General features: G+C 37.8%; 1 protein-coding gene across 2 annotated transcripts in view; it reads right to left on the reverse strand.

Annotated features, from left to right (window-relative positions):
* LOC129889097 (1-acyl-sn-glycerol-3-phosphate acyltransferase 2-like) overlaps positions 1 to 26,888 on the reverse strand; it is a 32,508-nt gene extending 5,620 nt beyond the window's left edge. For both annotated transcript variants that reach the window (XM_055964238.1, XM_055964239.1), the window contains exons 1-7: positions 26,672 to 26,888; positions 26,309 to 26,431; positions 19,268 to 19,307; positions 19,089 to 19,162; positions 1,825 to 1,884; positions 1,349 to 1,426; positions 925 to 1,083 (exon numbers count right to left, since the gene is read on the reverse strand). In XM_055964238.1, the coding sequence (XP_055820213.1) occupies positions 925 to 1,083; positions 1,349 to 1,426; positions 1,825 to 1,884; positions 19,089 to 19,162; positions 19,268 to 19,307; positions 26,309 to 26,431; positions 26,672 to 26,752 (615 nt within the window). In that variant the 5' untranslated portion in view covers positions 26,753 to 26,888. The remainder of the gene's footprint in view (positions 1 to 924; positions 1,084 to 1,348; positions 1,427 to 1,824; positions 1,885 to 19,088; positions 19,163 to 19,267; positions 19,308 to 26,308; positions 26,432 to 26,671) is intronic.
* Positions 26,889 to 27,184: the final 296 nt, after the last annotated feature.

Below are 27,184 nucleotides of genomic sequence, written 5' to 3' on the forward strand. Positions count from 1 at the left end.
ACAAAATAAATGTTTCGCAAGGTCCTTTGGTAGAGGCACTACAGAAAGAAAGATCTATCATCATAATGACAATTTTTTTGAAATTGGTAACTTTGTATATTTCTATAACTGATCAAGATCAATGACCTACGAGAAACAACAACAACAACAACAACCACCCAGTGAAATCCCACAGCGTGGGGTCTGGGGAGGGTAAAGTGTACGCAGACCTTACTCCTACCAAGGTAGGACGGCTGTTTTCGAGAGACACTCGGCTCAAAAGAAGCATAAAAAGAGGTCAGATAAGGCTAAGAAGTTTAAAGCGATATGGGAAAGCAAATAACGAATAACGCAAATAACGAAAGCGACACAGATAAAGTAAAGTAGAGTAATCAAAGTACAGAAAGTAATAGAGAGATAATAACAGAAGTCAGAGCACAAGAAATTATAGTGCGCTAATGCGCCTACTAATACGGAAGAATAACGAGATTATGTACTAGCCTTCTACCCTAATATGGGTCCTCCACACCCTCCTATCTAAGGTCATGTCCTTGTTAAGCTGTAATTGCGCCATGTCCTGTCTAATCACCTCTCCCCAATATTTCTTCGGCCTACCCCTACCTTTTCTAAAACCATCCATGGCCAACCTCTCACACCTCCTCACTGGGGCATCTATGTCTCTCCTCTTCACATGCCCAAACCATCTTAGTCGCATTCCCTGCATCTTATCTTCCATCGAGGCCACTCCTACCTTGTCTCGAATAGCCTCATTTCTAATCCTGTCACTCCTGGTATGCCCACACATCCATCTCAACATTCTCATCTCGGTTACTTTCATCTTTTGAATGTGGGAGACCTACGAGAAACAATTTAACAGAAACAATCTACAAACTCTACTTCTAGAAATATGACCTACGAGGAGAAAGAAGGAAATAAGAAGCCCACCTTAGTACGAGGAATCAATACATTCCTTGGAACAGGTAACCCTGCTGAAGCAGCATATTCTTGAGCAGCCAAAAGCTTTGCTTGTGTAAAGCGGGTGCCTTCAACGAAAAGTGCCAGCCAGAACGGCAAAGGGTAATCGCTTAGCCGTTGAAGACCTGACTGCAGATTGGGTCACCCGTGTATAAAATCACTATTAGTTGGGGTAATTTGTAATAATAAAAGCAGATAGTGAAACACACATCAATGAGCCAAAAGAAACAGAAAGTATATCCAAATATGAGTTACAAATCAAATAAAAGCAGTTAGAGAACAATATTTTCGATTTGCTTGATTATAGCCACGTCTTCTTTTAAGATTTAAGACACCCAAAGGTATTTTTAAATGCTCAATGAACAAGCTTTGGGATGATTTGGCTTAACTATACCTTCAATGTTCTTTCATCCTTGGCCCAGCTTCTTTCAAGGAAAAGATACTCAGAGAACCACATAGACCAACCAATTACCTGCAGAACACAAAATATTAGTGACCATACTATAGAAATCAACAAGGACATAAACCAACAGCAGTGAGGGTGTATACAGTACACATATACTCCCCGTCTCTCGTTTTATAATAGTGAACGATCATGATTTTCTTCCTTTCAAGGATCATCTGTTTTTATCAAATAAAATGAAGATAACAGCCTCTTTTTCTTGGGGTTAAACTAATACTACTGTGGAGAATAAACTTCTAAGACATCATTCATTTGTCCATCTTTAACATTCAGATACACGAGTAACTAGGATATCATCTTGGAATTGAGAGCTTCTCATATGCTAAAAGCAATGAGCTACCAAGGATAAAATAAGCTGCAGTCTGAAAAAGAAGCAATGTTTTCATACATTTACTTTAAATACTTACTGGAAGGAGTTTTGATGACTTCTTCATTACAGCAAGTGAGCTACCAAGGCAACCAGATCTCTGCATTTTAAAGATACAAGAATCAATGAGGAAAAATCAATAGGAAAACAGCTGAGTTATGTGAAAATACCAAATAGTCATTATGCATCATTGCATCTTCCAAAATGGACTTAGTAACCATAGAACTTTGAGTAAAATTGCTTGTTTACCGACGATTCAAAATTACATGCATGAATGCAAATAGGTTTACATCACATCACTTAACTTAAGGATAACACCTCGTAGTACGCATATGCTAGTTTTATTCATATGGCACTTGACATGGCCTTGTCGTAAGTGAAGAACCAAGTTTCTTATATGAGTAGTGATGATTTAAATTAGATTGGAAGGTTTTGTGATGCCCTGCACGTTTCTGCACGTATAACAGCCAAGTTAATCTCACCGGAAGTATTTAAACTTGAGATAGTAAGGTAGTATTTGAGCTTAAAGTTTAAAGTGAAGTGTTGACTTAAAGCAATAAGTATGATTTATAAAGTAGAATAAAATAAGTGACTGTTTGCAGTATGGGAGCAGATTCCCCAAAAAATCCCTGGGATGACTTAACTAAGCTAGTAGGTGACAAGTAGGTGCATCACCTACTTAGACTTTTTGATCAGCCTAAAGAACCAAGTAGGTGCATCACCTACTAAGACTCTTTTGAACAGCTTATAAGGCCACATAAACTCACCACTTACTTGACAAAACTGACCCAAACCAAGTGAAAGAAAAAAGAGAAAAATGGACAGCCAAGTGTCACGGACTTAGACTTCAACTAAGACTTCCGTGCGACACTTGACAACTTACTCACGAATCTTTCACGATCTTGTAAGCTCAAGTAAGCCTTTAAGACTAGGTCGCTAAGAGAACGCTAGATTGTAAGAAAGACAAGAGAGTTTTTATGAAGAAGGCTTTTGTATTGTTTTTGGAAGAATGCTTGATTGCTTGATGGTTTGCTACAAATGAATGCCCCCTCTATTTATACTACTCCTAAGGGGCCCAAGTGTAAATAAAATTTACTATACAAGTCCCTCCATATTTACAAAGACGTCCCTACTCTAGAACTCTCTATACATTCTAGAGAATTCCAAGTCTTTCAAGACTTCTCTACAAGCTTCTACAAAAATCTAGAGTCTTCCACTAACCTCTCCAAGACTATAGGTTCTTCCACCTTTTTCAAGATCAAGTGGCGGGTCATAACATTCTCCCCCACCTGATGTGGCGACGACCGCGGCACACTGCTGCTGCAAGAACTCCCGGATTTTGTCTTTAAACTGCCACAAGTCTTCATACCTCTCCCAGGTGGCCTCCTCCGGAGATTGTCCTTTCCAATGGACTAAGAACATAGCAGTGGCCTGTTGTCCCTGTTTCCGCTTGGCCTGGTAGTCCATAATGGCCTCGATGTCTCGATCATGAGAGGCGGTAATTGTGAGGGGCGCCCGACTTGATTCTCCTCGGCTAGGATCATCCTTGTCTTCATGGTACGGCTTGAGGACACTAGCATGGAAGACTGGATGGACCTTAAGATGCGGTGGTAGTTCCAACCTGTAGGAGATCTTGCCAACCTTGGCAATGATCCTGAACGGGCCCTCGTACTTTCACACCAAGTTTTGATGCATGCCTCGTAATGCCTTAAATTGCCTTGGGTTGAACTTGACCAAGACCATGTCTCCAACTTTGTAACCCGTGGGACGACACTTGCGGTCGGCAAACTTCTTCATCTTCTTCGCTGCCTTGTCCAAATAAGACTTGACAGTGTCGAGCTGTTCCTCAAAGCCCTTGGCCATGTGATAGGCCCCCAAACTCTTGCACTCGAACGCGGCCGGTAGTGAATGTGGAGTTTGTGGTTGTTGACCTGTGGCTAGCTCAAACGGTGTCCGCCTTGTGGCCTCGCTCCACTGCAGGTTGTATGAGAATTGAGCTACGTCTAGCAGCCTCGCCCAATCCTTCTAATGTGAGCTCACAAAGTGCCTCAAGTAGCACTCCAGCAAGGCATTGACTCGCTCCATCTGTCCGTCGGTCTGCGAGTGGAAACTAGTGGAGAAGTGCAATTTCGTTCCAAGAATCTCGAGCAATTCTCTCCAAAAGTTCCCGGTGAAGCGTGGGTCTCTGTCGCTAATGATGTGCCTTGGCAATCCCCAATACTTCACCACGTTCTTGAAAAATAGTCTGGCGGCCTCCTTAGCAGTGCAACTTGCCATGGCGGGCATGAAGCTGGCATACTTGGACATAAAATTTGCTTTATGTGTATTGTTGTTGGGGGCACCTTGGGTGATTTTGGCAAAGGACATAAAATTCGTACTGAAGTATAGAAAGAGAGTGTGGTGATACACTTTTGTTTAAGGGTTGTATGGGCTTACTGTCCGTCAAGTGTTAGCTACTGTTTTACGAGGCCCACAGTGTGATTAGCTGTTAATATTAGTTTCATCATGACTTATATAGTAGATTGAGGAAATAGCGGTTTTAGTCCATGTGTTTATGTATAATTCCAGTTTTAGTTCCTGTGTTATTTGACTATGTACATTAACCTTTATTTATTTGAAGTGTGCGGTTTTGGTCCTTAGAGGTAATAAAAGTTAATTATTTAACAAAATGATTATTTTGAAATATAAATTGAAGGGTTGGTGATTTTAAATGCTTGAAGAATTATGTGGGTAAAAAAATTAAATTTAATAAAAATTAAATGTTAATTTTTTTAAAGAGTGAAAGTTGTTAGGATACCATTGATAGCCTTAAGGAGCCTGTCCACATACTAAACCCTCAAATGTAATCGTATTTGACCTTAATTAGTAACCATAGAAAAAGAGAGGAAGAACAAGTCGCTAGGAATAAAAAATAGAGCATATTTGAATAAAATGGAGCTAATGAGTAAAATACAATTTTAATTTTATATACATAATTCTTCAAGCATTTAAAATCACCAACCCTTTATTTATTTTATATATTATCAAATAATCATTTTGTTAAATAGTTAACTTTTGTTAACTTCAAGGACTAAAATCGCACACTTCAAATAAATGAAGGTTAAATGTGCATAGTCAAATAACATAGGGACTAAAACTGGAATTATGCAATAACACAGAGACTAAAATCGTTATTTCCTCTAGTAGATTAATGCCTAAAAAGGGAGGCTGAAACATCATAGTTGTATTGGTCAGAAAACAAGGTATGTAAGGCTATTCGATTCCATATTCTTTGGCATGAAGTCTAATACTTGTGATTACTATAAACAAAGTGAGTTTCCTAAGTGCTATTCCCAGTAAAGGATACATAGTGGCAGCGTACATCGCAACTAATGATGTTTTCCTCTCTTCTTAAGTGTGTCGAATTACTTCAATATGTGTTTATTATTAGAATCTGCATTTTTACTCTCCCAAGTATCAGTATGAAAAAAGGTAGTTTCAACATCAAGCTTTGTGATTTGTCCTCTTAATCAAATGAGGTCCATTGTGTCACTTCAGCTCCAAAGTAATTCATTGATGTTACATTTGTTCCTTGTGTCATTGTTACTGCCCCAAGTGCATATTCAAAAGGTCTTCTACTACTAGTCCATAGTTCTCAAGCTCAAAAATGTTGTGACCGCCAAAGTAATAATCTCAAAGATTAAAGGAACTACGTGAAGCAACCTGTCTATTTATGGGTGGCAGTTCAGGGGCAAAACCTAGCATAGGTCGATCCCAATTTGTGTATAAGGATGGCAGCCTAGGGGTGAAAGCCTAGCATGGGTCGATCCCAATTTATATATACAAGGACAGAATCCCAGGTGTTAAAATGCCTAGCATGGGTCATCCTCTTATACCACTGATCAGTTGGTAATTTGAATCACATGCCTTACAAAGATTATAAAGTAAAGAAGAGTAAGAAAATAATAAAATGCACATGATCCCACAAGAGTAAGCAAAGGTGGTCTTTCATCCTTACGACCTTACCTATACATTTATATATTGATACTTGATTTTATCTGAGCCCTCGTTTTACACATGCTACTGCCTTACATATTCAGTACATTCTTTCATATTGACGTTCCTCATGGTGGGATGGTGCATTTCATGCTGCAGGTACAGGTACTCCAACTACTAGACCTCCTCAATAGGAGCAAACTTAGTTGCATTTGGGAGAGCTCCAGGTTGATTCATGGCTTTACTGAGTCTTTAATAGATGCGTTTTGGTATTGTGTAGTAGTTAAGTGCAAGGTGGGGCCTGTCCAAACCAAGACTAAGTTTGTCTATCTTATAAAGGCTTCGTAGTTTATGTATAAAGTGGAGTTATGTTTGGTTCCTTAACGGTTGTGGCCTCAATGGCCAAGTCATGTACATAAGTTTTGTGCCTATGTATGTTGGTCTTTTACCACTGTATCTTATATATACTTGTCAAGCTTCATGATTGTCATAGTTATATGCATGGTTTGGTTCTCTCGGGTCTTTAGGGCATCGAGTGCCTTTCCATCTAAATGGGATTTGAGGCATGATATTAAGGGTGTATCTGAGCTCATACATCCCGACTCTGTGAGGAACATGATGCAAACTGTGAAAATAGAGGACAAAACACAAAGGAACTTGAATTGGTTGCACATGAGGCTCGCAATTTCAGATCATTATACAGAAATCAATCCATTTAACCCATATATAATGAGTTGGATCACTTATATTTTAAGTGGATAAATATGAGCTTAGCATATTTTAAAAAACTCATAAAATTATGGAGAAAATGGGTAAAATATGGATACCCATATAGACCCAATAACAGTATAGCACATCCTTGGCCCTTAGCCTCTACTCCAAATCCCTAACAGATCCCTTCTTCCCATAAGATTCTGAAGCTATGCTTTTCAATAGCATGAAATCTGAGGCAGTGGTGGACACGTGACATGTGAAAAGTCATTTGAGAAAAGGCACGTGGAGGCTCTGGTTTAGAGTCCAGGTCGGTTTTTATCATGTTCAAAGTGTAGTGGGGCTGAGCCCACTAACTTAGGCCCAAAAACTACAATGACCTATTTTACAGAACCTTTTATTGAGGATATTTTCAAGACCAGAGCCTATACAGAGACCTTCATGACCTCTTTTACAGAACTTGAAGAACTCGTGAGAGTGACTCAGAATCCACCAAACAACAGCGCAATTGAAATTGTCGACATGCAGCGTGCGATAAATCCTTCAGATCATGCAGAGGATACAATACTTCCCCTAGATTACGAGAATAGGGTTATCACAGGAGATGACCAAGACGTTTACACAGGTGAATCTACCAAGGACCAATTGGTAATTTTGGACGAGCCTCTTCCTATTGCCAGTGATGATCCTCTGTCTGAGGAAACCATTGATGACAGAGCTTCTTTATGGGTGCAAGCGAATGTCCTTATACTCAGCAGATTATTTGGTGCTGCCTTCAAAGGATGCGATAAGACTGCTTTTGAACTATTTCTGAAAATTGATCAAAAGAGGGAATTTTTCAACCAAAATAAGGAGAAACACAAGAAGGGCAATAATTCCAATAACATCCCAAAGGAGGTGAGGAATTTGGCTTTTAATGTGAATTTTAGAAACGGAGAACCGAGAAGAAGGGGGAGAATAACAACTTCAAGTGGTCAATGACTAAAGTTGTGACATGGAATGTTAGGGGGGTAAATAACGAGAATAAAAGAAGATTAATTAGGAGTCTTCTTCAACAGTGGGGTGCAGATATATACGTCCTTGTGGAAACAAAATTGACAGGAGCAGATACACAATTGATCAAACAATTGTGGTTTAACAGAAGGCTGGGAGAATTACATCTAGAGGCGGTGGGGAGAACCGGGGCTAGTGTTATGGGACAGGAGAATGTGGAAGGGTGAACTGGTGGAGGCCTCTGGGCAAGTAATCACATGTAGATTTGAAGGCATTAATACGAACTTAAGCAGGATCCTAAGTTCAATTTATGCTGGAATTGTGGAGGGATCTGACCAATCTAAAGAACAAATGCACAGGTCCTTGGGTGTTCTGTGGGGATTTCAATGTGACAAGACATCCCATGGAGAGATCAACTGGACAGAGGTTAACAGGGGCTATGTCTGAATTCACAGACTGGATAAATGAAATGGAGCTAATTGATCCTCCTTTATTTGGAGGATTGTACACCTGGAGAAGGGGAAAAACCATTCGACTGCTTCCAGATTGGAGGACGAAATTTTCTCACAAATTAGACAAAGTCTTCTACCAAGACTGGAGTCTGACCACAATCCAGTGATGTTAACATGCGGGGAGCTGAACTTGAAGAAATCTTATTTCAAGTTTGAACAATGGTGGATGCAAGTAGAAGGTTTCAGGGAGAAGATAAATAATTGGTCGTGCTCCTTCTCAGTTAATGGGACCCCCTCTTTTATCTTAGCTTCCAAATTGAAGTTACTGAAAGGAAAGTTGAAGCAATGGGGATATGAGAACAGAGTCAACTGGAAACAAAAGGAGGAGATACTTAATCAAATTGTTGGTCTGGAAAAGATACAGGAGCAGAGAACATTAACTGATGATGAACTCCTTCAAAAGGTTCATCTATCTAGGGAGTTTGACGAAGTCTCCAAGAATGAGGAGATAGCTTGGAGATAAAGGTCAAGATTTCAATGGCTCAAACAGGGAGACAAAAACACCAAGTTCTTCCATAGGATGGCTACAGCACACAAAAGAGTATATTCAATTGAAAAACTGAAAGTAAATGGCAGGGAGTTGACTGATATTGATGAGATCAAAGCAGAGATTACTAATTTCTATCAGAAACTATACAGAGAAACTGATCATTGGAGGCCTGGTCTCAACTTACAAGGCACTGAAAGCATCAGTTTGGAGGAGAAGGATTGGCTACAAAGGCAGTTTGAGGAAGGAGAGGTGGTAGAGGGAATCAAACTGTGGCCAAGTGACAAAGACCCTGGCCCTGATGACTTTCCTATGAGCTTTTATCAGAACTTTTGGGATATGCTCAAGGTAGATATCATGAATACCATCAGACACTTTCATGATCACCAGGTCTTTGAGAAGAGCCTGAATGCCACCTATGGGACTCTTATCCCCAAGAAGACAGAGGCAGTGGAGCTTAGGGACTTCAGACCCATAAGTTTGATAGGTGGGGTATACAAAATTATAGCTAAGCTGCTGGCCGAGAGGTTGAAGAAAGTAATCAGCAAACTGGTTAACAGACATCAGATGGCATTCATAAAAGGCAGACAGATCATGGATGCTTCCCTTATTGCTAGTGAATGTGTAGATACTAGACTCAGAGGGGCTGACCCTGGAGTTATGTGCAAGCTAGACATCAAGAAGGCTTATGATCATGTCAACTGGGAGTTCTTGCTCAATATCTTAAAACAAATGGGGTTCGGTGAGAAGTGGTTGAGACGGATTGAGGTTTGTATAAAAACTGTTAGGTTCTCCATTTTTTTTTCCCCTCAGAGAGAGGTCTCAGACAGGGAGACCCTCTGTCCCCTTTCCTTTTCATATTAGTCATGGAAGGATTCGACAGTATGATGAGGATGGCCACTCAAAACTCATGGCTGCAAGGATTCAAAGTTGGTAGTATCTCAGGGGTGGATATGCAGATTTGTCATTTGCTTTATGCTGATGACACAGTCATATGTTGTGAAGCTAAGGAGGAGCAAATTAGAATTGTCAGAATGATCCTGGTAGTTTTTGAGGCTGTCTCAGGCTTGGCAGTCAATTGAAGGAAGAGTTGTATATATCCTATCAAAGAGGTTACACAGATCCAGGCCTTGGCAAACACTTTGGGGTGCAGAATTGACAAACTCCCAACTGTTTATCTAGGTATGCCACTTGGAAATGGTTATAAAGAGCTAGTGATATGGGATGGTATAATTGAAAAAACAGAGAAGAAACTGGCAAACTGGAAATCTCAGTATCTATCCTTGGGTGGGAGAACCATTCTGATAAACTCTGTACTAGACTCCTTACATACCTATGCTATGTCCCTATTCCCTATGCCAGCCAAAGTGGAAGAAAGACTTGATAAATTAAGGAGGGACTTTCTTTGGTAGGGAATCAAGGAAGGTAAAAGAATACATCTTGTGAAATGGCAAACTACTTTGCTAAGTAGAAGCTCAGGGGGGTTGGGAATCAGAAACATGGGGCTACAAAACAAGTGTTTGTTGGCAAAATGGTTGTGGAGGTTTGGAAGAGAGGATCAAGCACTTTGGAAGGAAGTTATCAGTAACAAGTACGGACAGAACAGCCCATGGTGTTCCAATATGGTGAATAACACGTATGGTGTCTCTGTGTGGAGAACTATGAGAAATTTATGGAGCCAAATACAGCACAACATTAGATACAAAGTGGGGAATGGGACCAGGGTTCTTTTCTGGAAAGACCACTGGATTGGCCAAGACTCCTTGATGTCCTCCTATCCAGATATATATATTCTCAGCTCTTCTCCAGATGCCATGGTAAATGAGGTATGGTCTGAACATGGGTGGAATTTAAGCTTCAGAAGGTTACTAAATGACTGGGAGATAGGGAGAGTAGCCGAGATGCTACAAACACTAGATGATTTCAAGGGCACAAATCTGGAAGCAGATGTTATGATTTGGAAACACAATCAGGATGGTATATTGTCAGTCAGCAGATTGTACAATAGGAAAGTGAAGGAACTTCCAGGGGAAATCTCTGGACCATGGAGCAAGGTATGGAAGAATAAAGTGCCAACTAAAGTGAGGTGCTTTACATGGCTAGTGGCAATAAGGGCATGCCTAACTCATGAGAAGCTACAAAGAAGAGGCTTTCAAATAGCTTCTTGGTGTTCACTGTGTAATGAGACATATGAGACTAATAGCCATTTATTCCTCCATTGCAAAGTCACTGCTCAACCATGGGCCATTTTTCTTAGCAGAACACACACAAACTGGACAATGCCAGAACACACTGCCGACCTTCTCAGTTGCTGGGTGAGGAGAGGGGGGAGTAAGAGCCAGAGGAAATGGTGGAACATGATACCCTATTGTATATGGTAGACTATTTGGAGAGAAAGAAACAAGAGGTGCTTTCAATATATTGCAGAATCAGTGCAAAAGATTAAATGGCATTGTATGAAGACTTTCTTTTTTTGGTGTAAAGAGGAGGGTATAGAGGATGCTGGACAGATTCTAAACTTTTTTTCTTCTTTATAAGTTTAGCAGCAGCTTTCTTGAGCTGTTTTGTTTTTGGTCACTGATGTAAATCTTTTTGGTGGTTGCCAGCACACCCTTATTGCTGAGGAATACAACTTTACCTTTGTCAAAAAAAAAACTGTTTCATCTTTGTGTGTCTCAAAGCCAATTTTGTCAGGTGTTTTCTTCCTTGCCCTTTCTCTTTTAGATGTTTTGTACTTTAATCTCAATTCTTAAGCAATTGTTGCTTGCATTAGTAAAGGATTAAATTCAAGATTTTGAATCATGTTACACTTGTTTTGAAAGTTGGCATTTTTGGATAATTAGAGTCTGTTATGCTTGGATAAACTTATGGTAAATAGTTATGTAGAATCACTCCTTTATTATATAGGAGTACTAAATAGTTTGGCTTTAATATCAAGTTGATATGCATTTTTATTTTTGAAGAAAGAAAAAAAATTAATTGAAATGCAAGTGTGCAACAATAAAGACAACATGACAGTCTAATTTGATAGCTAACAATTAGCTAAATTTAACGTTTGGTGGAAATTAACATATAGAAGGTTTTAAGTTTTTTGCTTTTAGGAGATTAAAGTGGGTTAAAATCATTTTACCCAATCCATATTTTACAAATATTTACATAGGTGAAATGAAATTCAATCTACTTTAGTTCAATCCGCCCAAATCCGATAAAGAATCGACGAGGCGAGTGTTCTCGAAGAGAAAATCGTGATGGAAAAAGCGTGAGGAGAGTTCGAAACTCGAGATCCGATCCAATCCACCCATTTGCCACCACTAGTTGTAGAAGATATGCAAGATAGTTCCTTATATAAAGTTTAGACTACTTGAAATGATGAGAGCTTATACATATGAAATAAGAAAAGTTATTAAACAATGACAACTACCTAAATATCCAGAATCCTAATCTATATTATTATCTATATTATTAAATTAAAAGCATGAAGCTCTTTAAAAATGTTGATTGAACTTTTGCCCTTTATAGACAAAATTGTCATTATTATTTTTCTTAAATTAATATTTAATTATCTTTATAATATTACTATGTTTTGGCAATGAAATTTTAATTACACAAACACTAATATATATAACAACATTAATTGTAACACCTCGTTAGTTGGAAAGTTTAGTTGGAAAGAAAAGTTTTAGAAAATTTTCTAGTGCATTCCCACGAAGCCACCTACGGACCGTACAAAGTCCTACGATCCGCACAAGGTCCTACGGCCTGTAGGAAGGCAGTCGTAGGTGAGTCATGGTGCTGAGGAAAAATGTTGAGTTTCAGAAGTTGGTGTACGAGTCAACTTACAGACAGTATGAGGTCCTACGGTTCGTAGTAGGAATCCTCAAAAGTTTTCCTACTGATCAACGGGACAGTCTGTAGATGGGTTGTACAGCCCATAGAAGAGGTCGTAGATTGAGATTTAGAGAGTTGATTTTTGGACTTCAACAGAACGAGAGGGTCTACGGCCCTTAAAGAGGTCAACGGACCATAGAGGGATTCGTAGTTTTGGTCTGGGATTTGGGGTCTTAGTAAGTGACCTATGGGCGACCAAGACGGTCCGCAGGAGGACCTACGATCTGTGGGATCACTCCACCTGTTATTTTTTAGGGATATTTTAGTCATTTTCTATTCTTTTAACACCTAAACTATGTCAATTCCTAAGTCCTATTACTATCTTTACCCTTCAAATTTCCCCCATTCCCTCTTCTCATTCACTCAAAACCCCTAAGGCACTCAAGAAATTCTCTCAAGGTATTCTGCTTGCTAGGATTTCAAGGATTCAAGTCTCCTCTTCCAATTCCTTGGCTAGGGTTCTTCAAGGTATGTGGGAATTCATCAATGAATCATTTCCATCCATTGAGCCCTAAAAATTTCTCTACTTTTTCCATGATTTTCAAATCAAAATTTCTAGGGTTTTGGCAAATTTTTAATGGATTCAATTGCTTATGTCTAAATTCATCCTATTTGATCTTATTATGCATGATTCGATCTAAATTGCATGTTTTCAATGGTTTTCTCATGAACCAATGTATTATGCCTATTTTATGATTATGAACAATGTTTTGAGATTATGCATGCATCATGATTGAAGAAAACTTTGATTTAAGAATGCTTTTAGATAAAGTATCAAGTATGTTTTATGAAAACAAAGTTGCTTCGAATTGAAGTATTCTCATTATGAAAGATCTCCATGATTTAGCCACTTCCGATTTGACGTGTGATTTTCTATGAAAAACTTATCATGATCCAAATGCTTTAGATATGTTTCTTTTTATGAATATGTTTTGAAATCATGATATGTTAAAAGAGTTATTCCTATGATTCAATTATGTTATCATGATCCAGATGCTTTAGATATGTTTCTTTTTATGAATATGTTTTGAAATCATGATATGTTAAAAGAGTTATTCCTATGATTCAATTATGTTATGATGAACTTGGTATTACTAGATTCTTATCATTTTCAAAGATTATGATAAGTTCATGTATGATATTCCGTAGAGAGTTTACTTAGAACCGAGTAAACTTTGGGATTAAGGTTCACCCGTTAGTAGAGGCGGAATTTTTTAGAAGCAATCCCCTAGTCCCATAACTACGTGCCCTCGTAGGACTTTGCCTTAATTGGCTTTAGCTAGTAGATCTAAAATAGCTCATGTTCATGGTCCTTACCTGGCAAGTAAGACAACCTCTTTTCGGTGTAGAGAAGACACTGGACTCCATGTTATGGCTCACATGATTTATGTCGGTTAACGGTATCTCTCACAAAGACTTATGATTTTCACTTATATTACGTTAAGATTATGACTTTCTTATGACTATTGCATTGACCATGTATTATGCTTTTAACTCAGATTTATCAGATTATGTCATGTTTTAGCTTAGTCATTGCATGTTTCAAACTTATCATGCTATATTATTCATGTTCATGCATCTTTCCTGATACTCAGTATATTCCGAGTACTAATTGCATACTTTTGCCTATATTGTTTCATAACATAGGTTCTGATGCCCTCTCTCACGCTTGCGGTTAGTATTGGATCTTATCAGTGTTGCACTACTCGGTGAGTCCTCATGGTTCGGAGACATGCCGTTTATGAGTTTCTTATGTTCATTCCAGATTTAGTTTCAGATTTTTTGAGTTAGCTAGGGACATGTCCTAGCAACTCAACTATGTTAGAAAAGGCTTATGTCAGACATTAGTGTAACACCCCAAAATATTCTAACTTAGATCAATCGGAAAACCAGGAAAGTTGGAGTTTTTGCCTCAGATGACTTTCTACGAATGCCACCTAAGATCCGTAGAAGCTCCCATGGACCGTAGGTAGGCTCGTGGAAGGGAACTTGAGACACTGTTTCATGAGGGTGAAGTCTATGGACCGCCCGTAGAAGCTTCTACGGACCATAGAACTGACCGTAGGCCAAGTCCTGAAACCCAAACTCTAAGTGTGCAGAACGAAGGGACTCTACGATTCGTAGAGGGGTCTACGGACCGTAGAAGGTCTCATAGACCAAGATCCTGAAGACAACCTCACACTCCTTCCACGACCAGTGTCTACAACCCGTAGGTGGGTCTACGGACCGTAGAAGGTCCCACAGACCCAGACATTAGAAATCCCCAAATTTCAATGCACCTTCTACGAGAGAGCTTCTACGGCCCGTAAAAGATTATACGGACCATAAATGGCACCGTAGACAACTTTTGTCAACTTTAATAAAGGGTATTTGGGTCTTTTCCCACCCTTTCTCAGTCCAAGCCTTCATATTTTGAGACCAAAATAAGCCCCTTATCAGTATCATTTAACCCTTCCCTCCTTATAATTACTTCACTAACTTAGAGCGATGTTTCAAGAGGAGAAAAGCTAGGGTTCTAAAAGCATTCATCGAGTTCTTCAAGTTTCGTAAAGAACTTTGTTCTTCCAAGTATGAAAGGCTACTCAGAGTGTTGGACTAAGTTCGTCCTCACGCCCTACATCTAAATTCAGTTAGTAGAAAATGAACCTAGGGTCCTAACCCAAGTTCCCTTGAATTCTTGAGTTGAAATTGTTTTCATTCTAGTGAATTTTTTAGTATTATTATTGAGTATATGTTTCTTTGTGTGGAATTTTGATTTTCTTGGATTATAGTTCATGAATATTTCTCACATGAACCCTACCTAGTTGAGAAGTTAGGGGTCATTTGGTTATGGATAAGAGGAGTTAATCCCGGGATAATTTTTGAGTGCCCTTTAATTCTTTGTTTGGTTGCAAATGTTGGGATAACTTATCACAGAATTAACAATTAGTACTGGGATAAGTTATCCCTCCCTGAGGGTGGAATAGTAATCTCTATCCTGGGATATAGTATGTAAAATAACAAAAATACCCCCCTTAAACTCTCTTTTATACACCACTTTTTCATTCATGTATATTAACATAATTTTTAAAAACATTTATAGTAACATTCACAACCTTAATTAATCGTTGTTTTTATGATAATATATTTTCCTATTAAAAAATTACATTTTGTAAAATACAATTTCAATTTATGAATATACTATAAGTTGAATTTATTTGTCTAATTCTTATGTTTATTTATATTTTGATTTCTCTTAAAATGTTCACTCCACTACTAAAATACATATTTTTAATTAAATAGTTTATTACACACTTAAAAAATATATTTTATTTATCAATTAAAATGTAGATAATGTTAATAATAAGATTTATTTTACTTTAATAAACTTAGAATGGAAGTTTTATTTTTAAGTTATATAAGATGGAAATTTTATTTAAAGTTAAATAAGATGAAAGTTTTATTTTTAAGTTAAATAAGATGAAAGTTTAATTTTAAAAATGCACAACATAATCATGAAAATGCATACACAAAAATATCTAAGTAAGGTGGAGGGTATTTTAAGTAAACAAACAGCTTATTCTTAGATATTATGCAATGAATATAATTTTAAATGTGACAAACCAAACAAGCAATAAAAACTACTCTCAGCACAACTAATCCTACCTTAACTTATCTCAACATAACTAATCACATCATAACTTGTATCCAAACCAAACGACCTCTTAAAGTTGTTACATTGATTTATACTATGCATTACTTTCAGAGCTTGAGTAAACTAAAAGCAGTATGCATTACTTTTATATTGAGAATGAGTTTGAGAAACACGAGTGATTTTAAATGCATTTACTGAGACAGAGAAAGTATGTTTATTTTAAAAGAAAAGTATAATGAGTTTGAGAAAGAATTGAGCAGACCGAGTTAAGTTCAATTAGAGTTAAAGAGATGTATTTTGAGTATTTTACTCGCAGTTAATATATGAGCATTATTGCATGTTTATTAGAGTAGTATTGAACACCGATTTGGGTAAAAGTTTAGACAACTCAAACTCCATAAACTACGTTGCCCGTGTAGGATAGGATCATGTGGTTGGACAAGGTAATGGACGGCTCTAGCAACGTGAGCAACACATTGTACCATCACGAGGCTCATAGTGATGGTTGTCAGTTAGAGAAACTCTCCAAAAGAAAAAAAATACTACTTTTATTTGAGTTGCATTCATTGCCTTACTATTTTTTTACTGTAAAATCTTGATATTTCATTATACTTGCCTGCTTTACTTCAGTCGAGTTATGACTAGTATTTCTTGTTGGGAGTATCCAATCTAGTTATTTACCTATCCAGCCATTTTGCATACCAAACATTCCATGTACTAACATCTCTCAACGTTGCATCGTTTTATGATACAGATACAGGTGTTAGAGATTTTCAACAGACGCTTCATTGAAGATCGCACTTCGTCAGCTTTTGGTGAGACTTCCTTGCTTTCGGAGGACTCTTTCATTATTAGTAGTCAGTGTAGTCAAAGGCGCGCTTTAAACGCTCTTAAGCCCTGAAGCGAGGCTCAAAACATGTTGAGCGCTTCGCCTCGCTTTATGTGCGCTTCAGTGTCGTCATCAAGGTTCTAAGGCAAACTTTTCCTTGCCAATGAGCCTCTTCTGAAGAAGTGATACTAAACAATTGATATCTTACTTTATCATAGTTTTGTTTTTCAATTTCTTTGGTCATATATTTGTCATTCATGTTTATAATTATTAGTCTTGCAGTAAACATATATATTTGTATTTTGTCCCTTTGCGCCTTTTTTCATTAAAGCTCACGCTTTATTTGTGCTTTGCGCTTAAAGCCCCAACAGACCTTAGAGTTTGTTTGCGCTTTTCGCCTTTGATAACACTGTTAGTAGTTCATTTGAGGTACCCATGGGAGCGTTCCGACACCTGTTCATACTTATTTAGAGGCTTCATAGACAGAGTAGAGAGTCATTTCAGTGTTTCAATGTTTATGTTTGAACATTGATTTCCTTCTATATATTTAGAATATTTTGCAAACTATTATTGAGAGTGGTATTTTATGCCTTGCATGCCCATCTTATTATGTTTTTGCTATTGAGTTAAGCCTGCTGCTAAGTTAGTTAGCCAGGTCAAGGGTTCTCTTGGGACCAACAATGGTTTCTGAGTATCGGCCACACATTGGGTGTAGACTCGGGGTGTGACAAATAGATTCCACTTACGGTCTTCGTTCAGATTTTCTTTGCTCTAATGAGATTGTTATTTGAGAACTTATCTTCCACTTATCTCTTTATTTCAGTTACGTCTTTATCTTAGTGTCATACTTATGTCAAGTGGCTTGTTTAGGGTCTCTTGGAATCCTATTCACCATGTCACGCCTAGGTGGTAGTTTGGGTCGTGACATTAATAATATATTCTGAAAATAACTGCCTTGTACCTTATTTTGCAAATATTGACAAGTGGATTTTGCACAATTTTCTTTATTACTTCATATGTTCCCAATCAAAAAGGTAAGCTTAGAAGGAAATGGTCAATAGGACTACAGTCTTATTAAAAAGAAAGGGACTACAGTCTTCATTAAATCTCCTTTATACTGTATGACCTTAGATAGAAGGGTGTGGAGGACCCACATTAGGGTAGAGGGTTAGTATATAGTCACGGTAGTCTATCGTATTAGTAGACGCTTTAGCACACTATAATTTTTCTTTTGTTCTCTGATGTCTGCTATTATCTTATTATTTTTTACTCACCGTACTTTTCATACTTTGATTACTCTATCTTATTTGTAGCATCTCCGTTCTGTGCCTTATCATATAGCTTTGTAGTTATTGACCACTTCACTTTTTAGACTTATCTAACTTCTTTTTATGCTTTATTGAGCCGAGGGTCTCCCGAAAACAGTTGTTCTACCTTGGTAGGAGTAAAGGTCTGCGTACAATTTACCCTCCCCAGACCCCACGTTGTGGGATCAAACTGGGTTGTTGTTGTTGTACTGTATATTGCATTATTCTTGTAGGTTTCGACTTTTTCTTAAAAAGAAGGAAAGTAATTTTGTTTATTCAACTCTGTCTAAGAATCTATTTTAAATTTTTTGAAAGGTAATTTTGTGATCTATTGATTCTAGTTGGGTTCTTTCTGGTTTTAAGGTTCTGCAAAAATATTTGTATAAGATTTGTTTTTTATTGTGTGTTCATGACTATATTACTTAAGTCGATGCTTATTAATTGAGCATATGTAGCCTGCCTTTATGGTTCGCTTTTTACCTCTTGAAAACAGAGTTCACATTAGACGAAATAATCATTTAATTATTTCATAATATTTAGACATATTCATTTCCAATTCATTTCATTTTTAGAGTCCTTTTGCAACTAGAATTCACTTTACAATTCATATAGGAAAATTTCGTCCACTCTTTTGGGTTATTTTTTGTTAATAAAATTCACTTTTAACTCCATTAGGAATAATAAATTTAGTCACTTTCAATTCACGCCAGAAAAGTCTCGACCATTTTGTACCCCTTTTAGGTATATATATGGGTTTTTTGTTGATAAATTTGTAGCAGATTAGTTTGTCTATAAATAAAAGCATAAAATACATTTTTTTACTTATTGACGTGATACACCCAAGCAAGTACACTAAACTAATTGTATCAAAATCAGGAAGAATATTTTATGCTATTAGCTTGAACACATCAATGAATCTAGAACATTCTAACATATCCAAAATGACACTATCAACTTTCAATACAAACCTGAGCTAAGATCCAACCAACAAGCCAATCTATGTCACTTCTGTGATTTGCGATGACAAGAGCATGTTCTTTACCTGGAAAGATCAATGTTCGCCAATCATAACAATCGCATGAAACTGAGCTAACAAAATATTACCATAAAATCTGCAGCATAAAAATGGAAACAGAATTTAACTTACCCATTAGATTAAATGTTTCTGGGTCCGCGTACACTTTAATCTGCAACCACAGAACCTCACCAATGTAAAAAGAAATCTCATATGACATGCATTAAAAGAAAAAAAAATAGTGGAAAAGAATGTCAAATTTAATATCTCAATCATGTCTCTCTTGGCTCAAATGAAGTTGAAAGAATTCTATTTTCCTAGACGCCAACTCAACATTTAAAAAAAAAGGATAAAAATGCAACCAGTATACAGGACAATCGAAAAAATTAGAAACACAAATGAGAACAAGCAAGAAGAAAGGAAACCTTGTTGTAATTGCAAAAGTGAGACATGAATATTTCAATAAAGTAGTAAATAAGAGAGAGCAATATGCTTCCAGGCCCTCTTCCCGAGTTCCACCTCTAAGGTCCCTTATGGGCCTATAGAGACCTTTTCCGGTGGTATTCGATCACCGGAATCAACCTACTGATCCCCGTTTCTTTCTTTTCTAGCATCCTTTTTCTTTCTCCTCAAGTATGGGTGAAGATGTCATATATTTCGCAGCAGGATTTAAATCATACGATATCACTAGGACGGTCTCAAAAGCTGAGACTTGGTACAATGGGGTGGAAAGAGGGCGTAACATGATGACAAGAGCGAGTTTCAGCCAGAAGGCGATGGAATGGATAGCCCATGTCCTCAGAGAAGCGTCGAAAACCAAAGGAAATTCAGTTAAAAGATGGAATTTTCATGATCATGCCTTCGTATTCTTTTGCTCTAGAAACTTCAACAAATTTGGCCATTACATTGGCATTATTAATATGCAAGGGAAAAGGAAAGCAATAATCATCATTCCTGAATGGTCTTTCAACTCAGAGTGGTTGGACATTGCTCTCAAAATAACGAATTTCATTAATGTTAAGAGTAAAAGGACAGTGACATTAATGCAGCGAAATACAGAGAAAGGGTTATTGTATGCTGATACAGTCAGAAATAATAAATGGTCCACAAGAGAAATGAATGATGCTAGAACCATAGACAAGGAAATTCGCTGGTGATTTCTGATGAGGCAGGGAGAACCCAGAATGAACTTCTGGCTAGAAGTGTAGTAGGCAATTTACCAATAGAAATTCCAAGTGTCGTCTTGTCGGAGATCCGCCGATGGTCGATGAGTACTTGGAAGCATCTGTGTAAACATATAAGAGATGGGTCAAAACTAGTTTCATTTTGAACTCCCCACAAAGATGGATGCGGACTACATCATGAAAGGAACCTGGTTTTGGAAGAATCACAAACTCCAACTCGACTGGTGGTCGCCGACATCAAACTCGATAACAGAAAATCTGAAGCAGGTGTGGATCAGGCTGGTAGGGCTACCACTACAAATCTGGTCTCAAAAGATTCACCAAGAAATAGGTGATATCTGCAGTGGATGGATTCAGACAGAAGAGGAAACCGAGCTTCGGAACCACCTGAAATGGGCAAGACTAAAGGTAAGAGGAGTATGAAGTGTCGGTACCGAAGGTGGTGGAGCTGAGACACGATGGAAAGATCTTCAGGATCCAAATTTGGATCGAAGCTTTGGTCAGAGTATTAACTGAAGGTCTAAAAGAAAATCCAGCCTTTGCACAACGGTCCATAGAGAAATCCTGTAACATAAAAAGAAGAGGAGGCTAGGGACATAGAGAGGTGACGGTATGTGGGCAACTCTGATTCCCAAACAACTGTCCAAACATGCGACTTCACATGTGAAAATGTAGTGGGGTCAGAAACACATGGGACATCATATGACCTCAATTTAAATGAAGGCAAGGAGAAAAGGATGGGCTTGGAATATTTGGGTCAAGATCCAATGGCCCAATGGGCAAATGTTTTTAAAAAGGCCTCAGTAATAAAAATTCTAGGAGACCCTTTAAGTGATGAAGCTGAAGCAAATCAGATTAACAAGATTTTTCTTCGACGAAACAGTAGAGAAGAATAGGGCCTTCTCATATCAGATCTCTGTCAAATCAATGAAAGAGGTGGTGAGCAGGCAATTCAAATTGAGGAACCTGTAGACAAGAATGCCATGACCATAATACATATTGACGACAGAAGTGATATAGTCGAACAGGGAGGAAGGAAGAAAGGAAATTCGGGCACTAAATGTAGAAGAGGCTATTCCACTGAATTCAACAGAATTGACAGAGAATATGGACCCAGACTCTCATTTATTAGTATCCTCGTGGATTAGACAACATCCTCATAATTGGGTGAAGAATTTGGGGTCCATTTTCAGGGTTCTGAGGAGATAGCGAAGGAAATGTTCGTGAAGATTGATGGAAAGAGACAAAGCCCCATTAAAGAAGCAAAGGTCTTGATTCCGATGACTCCCTGATAGCGTCATGGATAGCATGGATCACATTGAAGCTTTAGAGGAGCTTGATGGACACCAAATAAAGACATACAATGTGTGGAAGGTCCATCAAAGTGAAGAGAAAGAAGAAAGAGGCTATGTGTGCAAGTGGTCATCTTCAAATTCAAGAATTCACAAAAGAAGACAACCAAACAAGGCCCTTATCTCATTAAGGGTAAAATTGTAAAGAAAGTGTCTTCTTTATTTTCTCAGTATATGTAGTAGTCTTTTGTCATTTTAAAAGACTTAGATTATGATTAATTGAAATTTGAAAGCTTTGAAACTTGTAGTTTCTAGGTGAATCGTAGTATTAGTGTAGTTCTTAGTCGGTAATTGTAGTTGAGTGATTATGGTGGATTCCCGATAATGCTTGTGTTAACTTCTTCTAACTTAATCAATCATCGAGTTACCCTCTTTGTGGATTCAATTTGGTTTTCTCGTTTTTTGATTGAGTTCGGGTTATTGTTATTTGATCGGATACGCTTGAATCTATTCCACCACCAATGATCCTTCCCGTGCGCTGATCGGAACTGTGCTCTGAAGATTTTTTTAAAGTAACCCAGTTTTCTGATTTCAAGAGACAAAATTATGAGGGGATATAAGGAATATTATCAAAGATTTGTGGTCAAACAGATGGGTGAAGTATGTGCAACTAGAAGCAAGTGGCACGGGGGGGGGGGGGGGGGGGGAATTTTACTATGGGATGGGCAGATTTGCGAGTTCGGGACATACAGTATAACTTGCAAATTTGTGGGCAAAACACAGGAGTCTACACTCCAAATAGAAGATCAGAAAGGGAGGAGGTCTGGTGGGAACTAGGGTCTGTAAGAGGACTTTTCTCTGGTCCTTGGGTGGTGGTGGGAGATTTCAACACTGTTAGATTTCCTACTGAAAAAAGAGAATTGCTCAAGATATAACAAAGCTATGATGGACTTCTCTGATTTCATAGAGGATATGGAGCTAGTGGACCTACAGCTAGCAGGGAACGCTTTCACTTGGAAGAAAGGAGAAGGCCATGATGTTGCAGCCAGACTAGATAGATTTTTGATATCTGAAGCATGGGAAAGCTCTTTTAGGAATATTAAACAATCAATCCTACATAGAGTAACCTCGGATCACTGTCTTCTGATTCTTGAGTGTGGCAACTGAGAAAGATCAAATTCATTTTTCAAATTCGAGAATTGGTAGTTGCAGACAGAAAATTTCAAGGAGAAAGTAAAGTTTTTGGTGGGAGTCTCACAATTGCAGAGGCAGGCCTGAAAGAGTGGAGTAGAACTAGTCGTGGCAATCTGGGACTAGAAAAACAGAGTATCCTAAGCTAGCTCGCAGAGATTGAGGTAATTCAGGACCAAAGACAGTTATCTGATGATGAGATCTATCTAAGAATAGTTCTTATTGTAGAGTTTGAGGAGAATCAAAAAGGGAAGAAGTGGCATGGAGACAGAAGTCCAAAGCTCTATGGTTGAATGAAGGTGACAGGAACACCAAGTTCTTTCACAAAACTGCAACCTGTCACAAAAGATACAATAATATAGACACACACCTTGTGGATGGTGAGTGTACAGGGGATCCAACAGTGATTAGATAGGAGATTGTCAAATTTTATCAGAATTTGTACACGGGATCAGAGAGATGGAGACCTTAATTTAACCATAGATCAGGATTTGTTATCAGTGAAGAAGACAATATAATACTACAAAGTCAGTTCAGTGAGTATGAGATCAAAGATTTGTTATGGCATGTGCTAGGGGCAAGGCACGTGGACCTGACGGATTCTACATGTCATTCTTCACCAATTGTTGGGATATAGTAAGCAAGGAAGTAGTGGCAACAGTTCAAAATTTTTATGATCAGAACATCTTTGAGAGGAGCTTCAATGCCACCTTTATAACACTGATCCCAAAGAAGTTGGGGGCCAAAGCACTGAAGGATTTCAGACCTATTAGCCTAATAGGTAGCATCTATAAGATCATTTCAAAAGTGTTAACTGAAAGGTTGAAAAAAGTGGTATCCAAATTGGTGGATGCACATCAGATGGCTTTTATTGAGGGCGGACAAATCATGGATGCTATTGTGATTGCTAATGAGTGTATAGATGTGAGGCAAATCAGCAAGGTCCCAGGTAATCTCTGTAAGCAAAATATAGAGAAAGCCTATGACCTTGGGGCTTCCTTTGGAAAACTTTGAATAACATGGGCTTTGGAGAAAGATGGATAAATTGGATCAAATTTTGCACCACTACAATGAAATTCTCAGTTTTGATTAATGGTTGTCCCACAGGTTTTTTCTCATCTGAGAGAGGCCTAAGGCAAGGGGATCTTTTATCTCCTTTTCTCTTTATCTTGGTAAAGGAGGGTCTAAATGATATGCTAAGAACAGCCCAAACAAACAGTTGGATAAGGGGTTTCAATGCTAATATGGAGGATAGATCAAGTCTAGTCATTTCCCACCTCCAATACGTAGATGATACTCTAATTTCTTGTGATGCAGATAGAAACCAACTGAAGTTTTTAAGAGTTATACTGATAATGTTTGAAGCAACCTCAGGTTTACACATTAATTGGGGCAAAAGCTTCATCTACCCAGTTAATGAGGTACCTATGATTGACAGTCTGCAAATATTTTGGGAGGAAAGATTGGAGAACTACCCACAATATATCTGGGAATACCTTTGGGAGACGAGCAAATCAAAGGGCATCTGGAACAATGTACTGGAGAAATGTGAGAAGAAGTTTGCCAATTGAAAAAACCAAGATCTATCCCAAGGTGGCATAGTTACTCTCATCAACAGTGTCCTTGATGCTTTGCCTACCTACATGGTGTCTGTGTACCCTATGCCAGCAAGTGTAAGAGATAGAATGGATGCCATCAGAAGAAATTCCTTTGGCAAGGAAACTGTGACCCAAACAATCACAAGTTTCACTTGGTCAAGTGGGATCAAGTTCTAGTTAGCAAGAAAGAAGGGGGGTTTGGGAACAAGGAACTTGAAGCTACAGATCACAGTTTGCTAATGAAATAGTTGTGGAGGTTTTCATTTCAAGAACAATCACTATGGAAAGATACCATAAAGTGCAGATATGGAATGGAGACAAGGTGGATCACCAAAGTAACAACACAACCATATGGCACTGGAGTTTGGAGGAAAATCAGAAATTTATGGCCAAAACTTATAAACAGGTGCAAAATCAAGATAGGAGATGGAAGGAAAACCCTGTTTTGGGAGGAAGTTTGGGTGGGACAGGAGGCACTCAAAGTTAGCTTTTATGACCTGTTCAACTTGATTCTACAGAAAATGGCCACTGTTAAAGAGATGAGAGATGATCAGGGCTGGAACTTAAGGTTCAGGAGGCCTTTAAATGACTGGGAGGCGGGCAGGATGGTTGAATTTTTAAAAATCCTGGAGCAATACAAGGGCCTCAATAACAATGAAGATAAACTATTTTGGGTTCCAGACAAACATGGGAAATTCTCAGTCGGATCAGCTTACAGAAACTCACAGAGGGCACACACTCAACTAAGCTACTGGCCATGGAAAATGATATGGAAAGTTAAGGTACCTTTCAAGGTGGCATGTTTCACTTGGCTTCTAGCAAAACAGGCTGCTCTCACTCAGGATAACCTTATGAAGAGGGGTATCCAGTTGTGCTCCAGGTGCTCTTTTTGTGAAAGTGAGGCAGAGACAATAAATCATCTCTTCTTACACTGTAGGTAGACTGTGAAACTTTGGTAGATTTTCATCAACACAAGGGGCATCAGTTGGTCTATGCCAGGGAACATAAAAGAAGCTTTGGCATGTTGGAATAGGGATGGAAATCAGTCAGGGCACAAGGAGAGATAGAAGATTGTCCCAGCTTACATTTGGTGGACTATTTGGTTGGAAAGGAACCGGAGATGTTTTGAGAAGAGTTGCTCTATGGAGAAGATAAAGCTAAATTGTTTGGTTCTTTTCTATTTTTAGTGCAAACATGAATATCCTCAAGAAGAGGAGGATATCCCTAGTATTTAAAATTACTTATGATTTCATAGGAGGAAAGTCTCAGTTATGTGTTTTTGATTTTAAGTATTACTGGTATACTTCTTAAGTATTCCTCTTGTTTATAATAAGAGTTGCAACAAAAAGATGAAAACATTCCGATCACATAGAAAACCATTCAAGCAAATTCTATACTGAAAGCTTTTTGAAACATTCCAACACCAACTTAGCTTCCAACCCCAAAAGCTCCAAACTTTATCTATTGGTCTGTCTACACTTCTATTTGGATAACAAAATTAAAGTGAAATCACTATAGGTCCCGTAGATAATATAACTACAAGTGAAATCAATGAGATGAGGCACACCAGCCCATACAGTACTTTGTTTGAAAATAAGCTAAAAAGAGGGCTATGCAACAGATAAAACTACAAACATAACCATCAAAATATATAAAAGGATTTGTTTCTAGCTAATTGCTACCAGTGATTTTTAGGATCATGAATATTCTCTTTTGAAGCTATAAGGAAATAACTCACAGTCCAAATATCCCAAGAGAAAGTACCAGTAAATGATGTCATGAAGTTTATACTGGAGCATGAATCAAACATTTAAACTAAACATCACCCCCTCGTTAGTGAATTTTAGGATCATGAGAATTCTCATCAATTCATGCATATTAGCATAACATCCCAAGTGCATTACTTACCTTTACACCTGCCCACCAATCAACTATCCACACAAGTTCCAGCCATAAGAGCTCTGCAACGATTCTATTAATCCTCCTGTATGTGCTCTTCGAAATTGGTCGTACAAGGACAAAGCAAGTAGCCTTTGTGTGATTCAACCATTAAAGCACAATCCATTAGCTTCATCAATTTCGTATTAGTTTAAATCATAAAAGGCAGACGACAAACCAAGATCCCAGAAAAAATAAAAAAATAGAAAACCCAGATGGCGATTCCAAATAGTAAAATAAATAGATTCCAGCACACTCAAAAATGGTTATTCCAAATCAAATTGAAAAAGGGAAAAAAATAAGAATACCCAAATCTTGGGAACCAAGAATTACCTGAATAAGATTGATAACAAGACCCGAAATGAAGAAGAGAATGCCCAACGGAACGATAACAGCTGCAGCTGCAATCGCCATAGACTAACACTCCAAAAAAGCAACCCCACAAGAAAAGTAATCTGTAGATGTAGAAAAAAGATCGGGGGAATTAATGGAAGAAAACTAGAAGAGAGAGAGAGTGTGTGATGATTATTATGATGTGTCGTGGTTTACTTTTTTAAAACCACTTCGAAATGTTCTAAATACAAAACAATCAAGAAAATATACTTAGAAAGATTCGTCAATTAATTTTTTTTAAAGAAATTAAGAAAATCTAATTTGAAAAAGACTTTAATAAATTATTTTTAAAAATTTTAAAAAAATGATAAGAAATTCATATTTTTATTTTAAAAAGGTGTTAACACTTAAAGTATCCGTTAACATGCAGTTATTCGACAATTTAACTAAAAATATTGAATAACATTTTAGGAAAAATTACCTAAAGTAAATAAAAACAAATTGAAAAGAAAT

This window comes from Solanum dulcamara, chromosome 5 (assembly GCF_947179165.1).
Source record: "Solanum dulcamara chromosome 5, daSolDulc1.2, whole genome shotgun sequence".
Taxonomy (NCBI): Eukaryota; Viridiplantae; Streptophyta; class Magnoliopsida; order Solanales; family Solanaceae; genus Solanum; species Solanum dulcamara.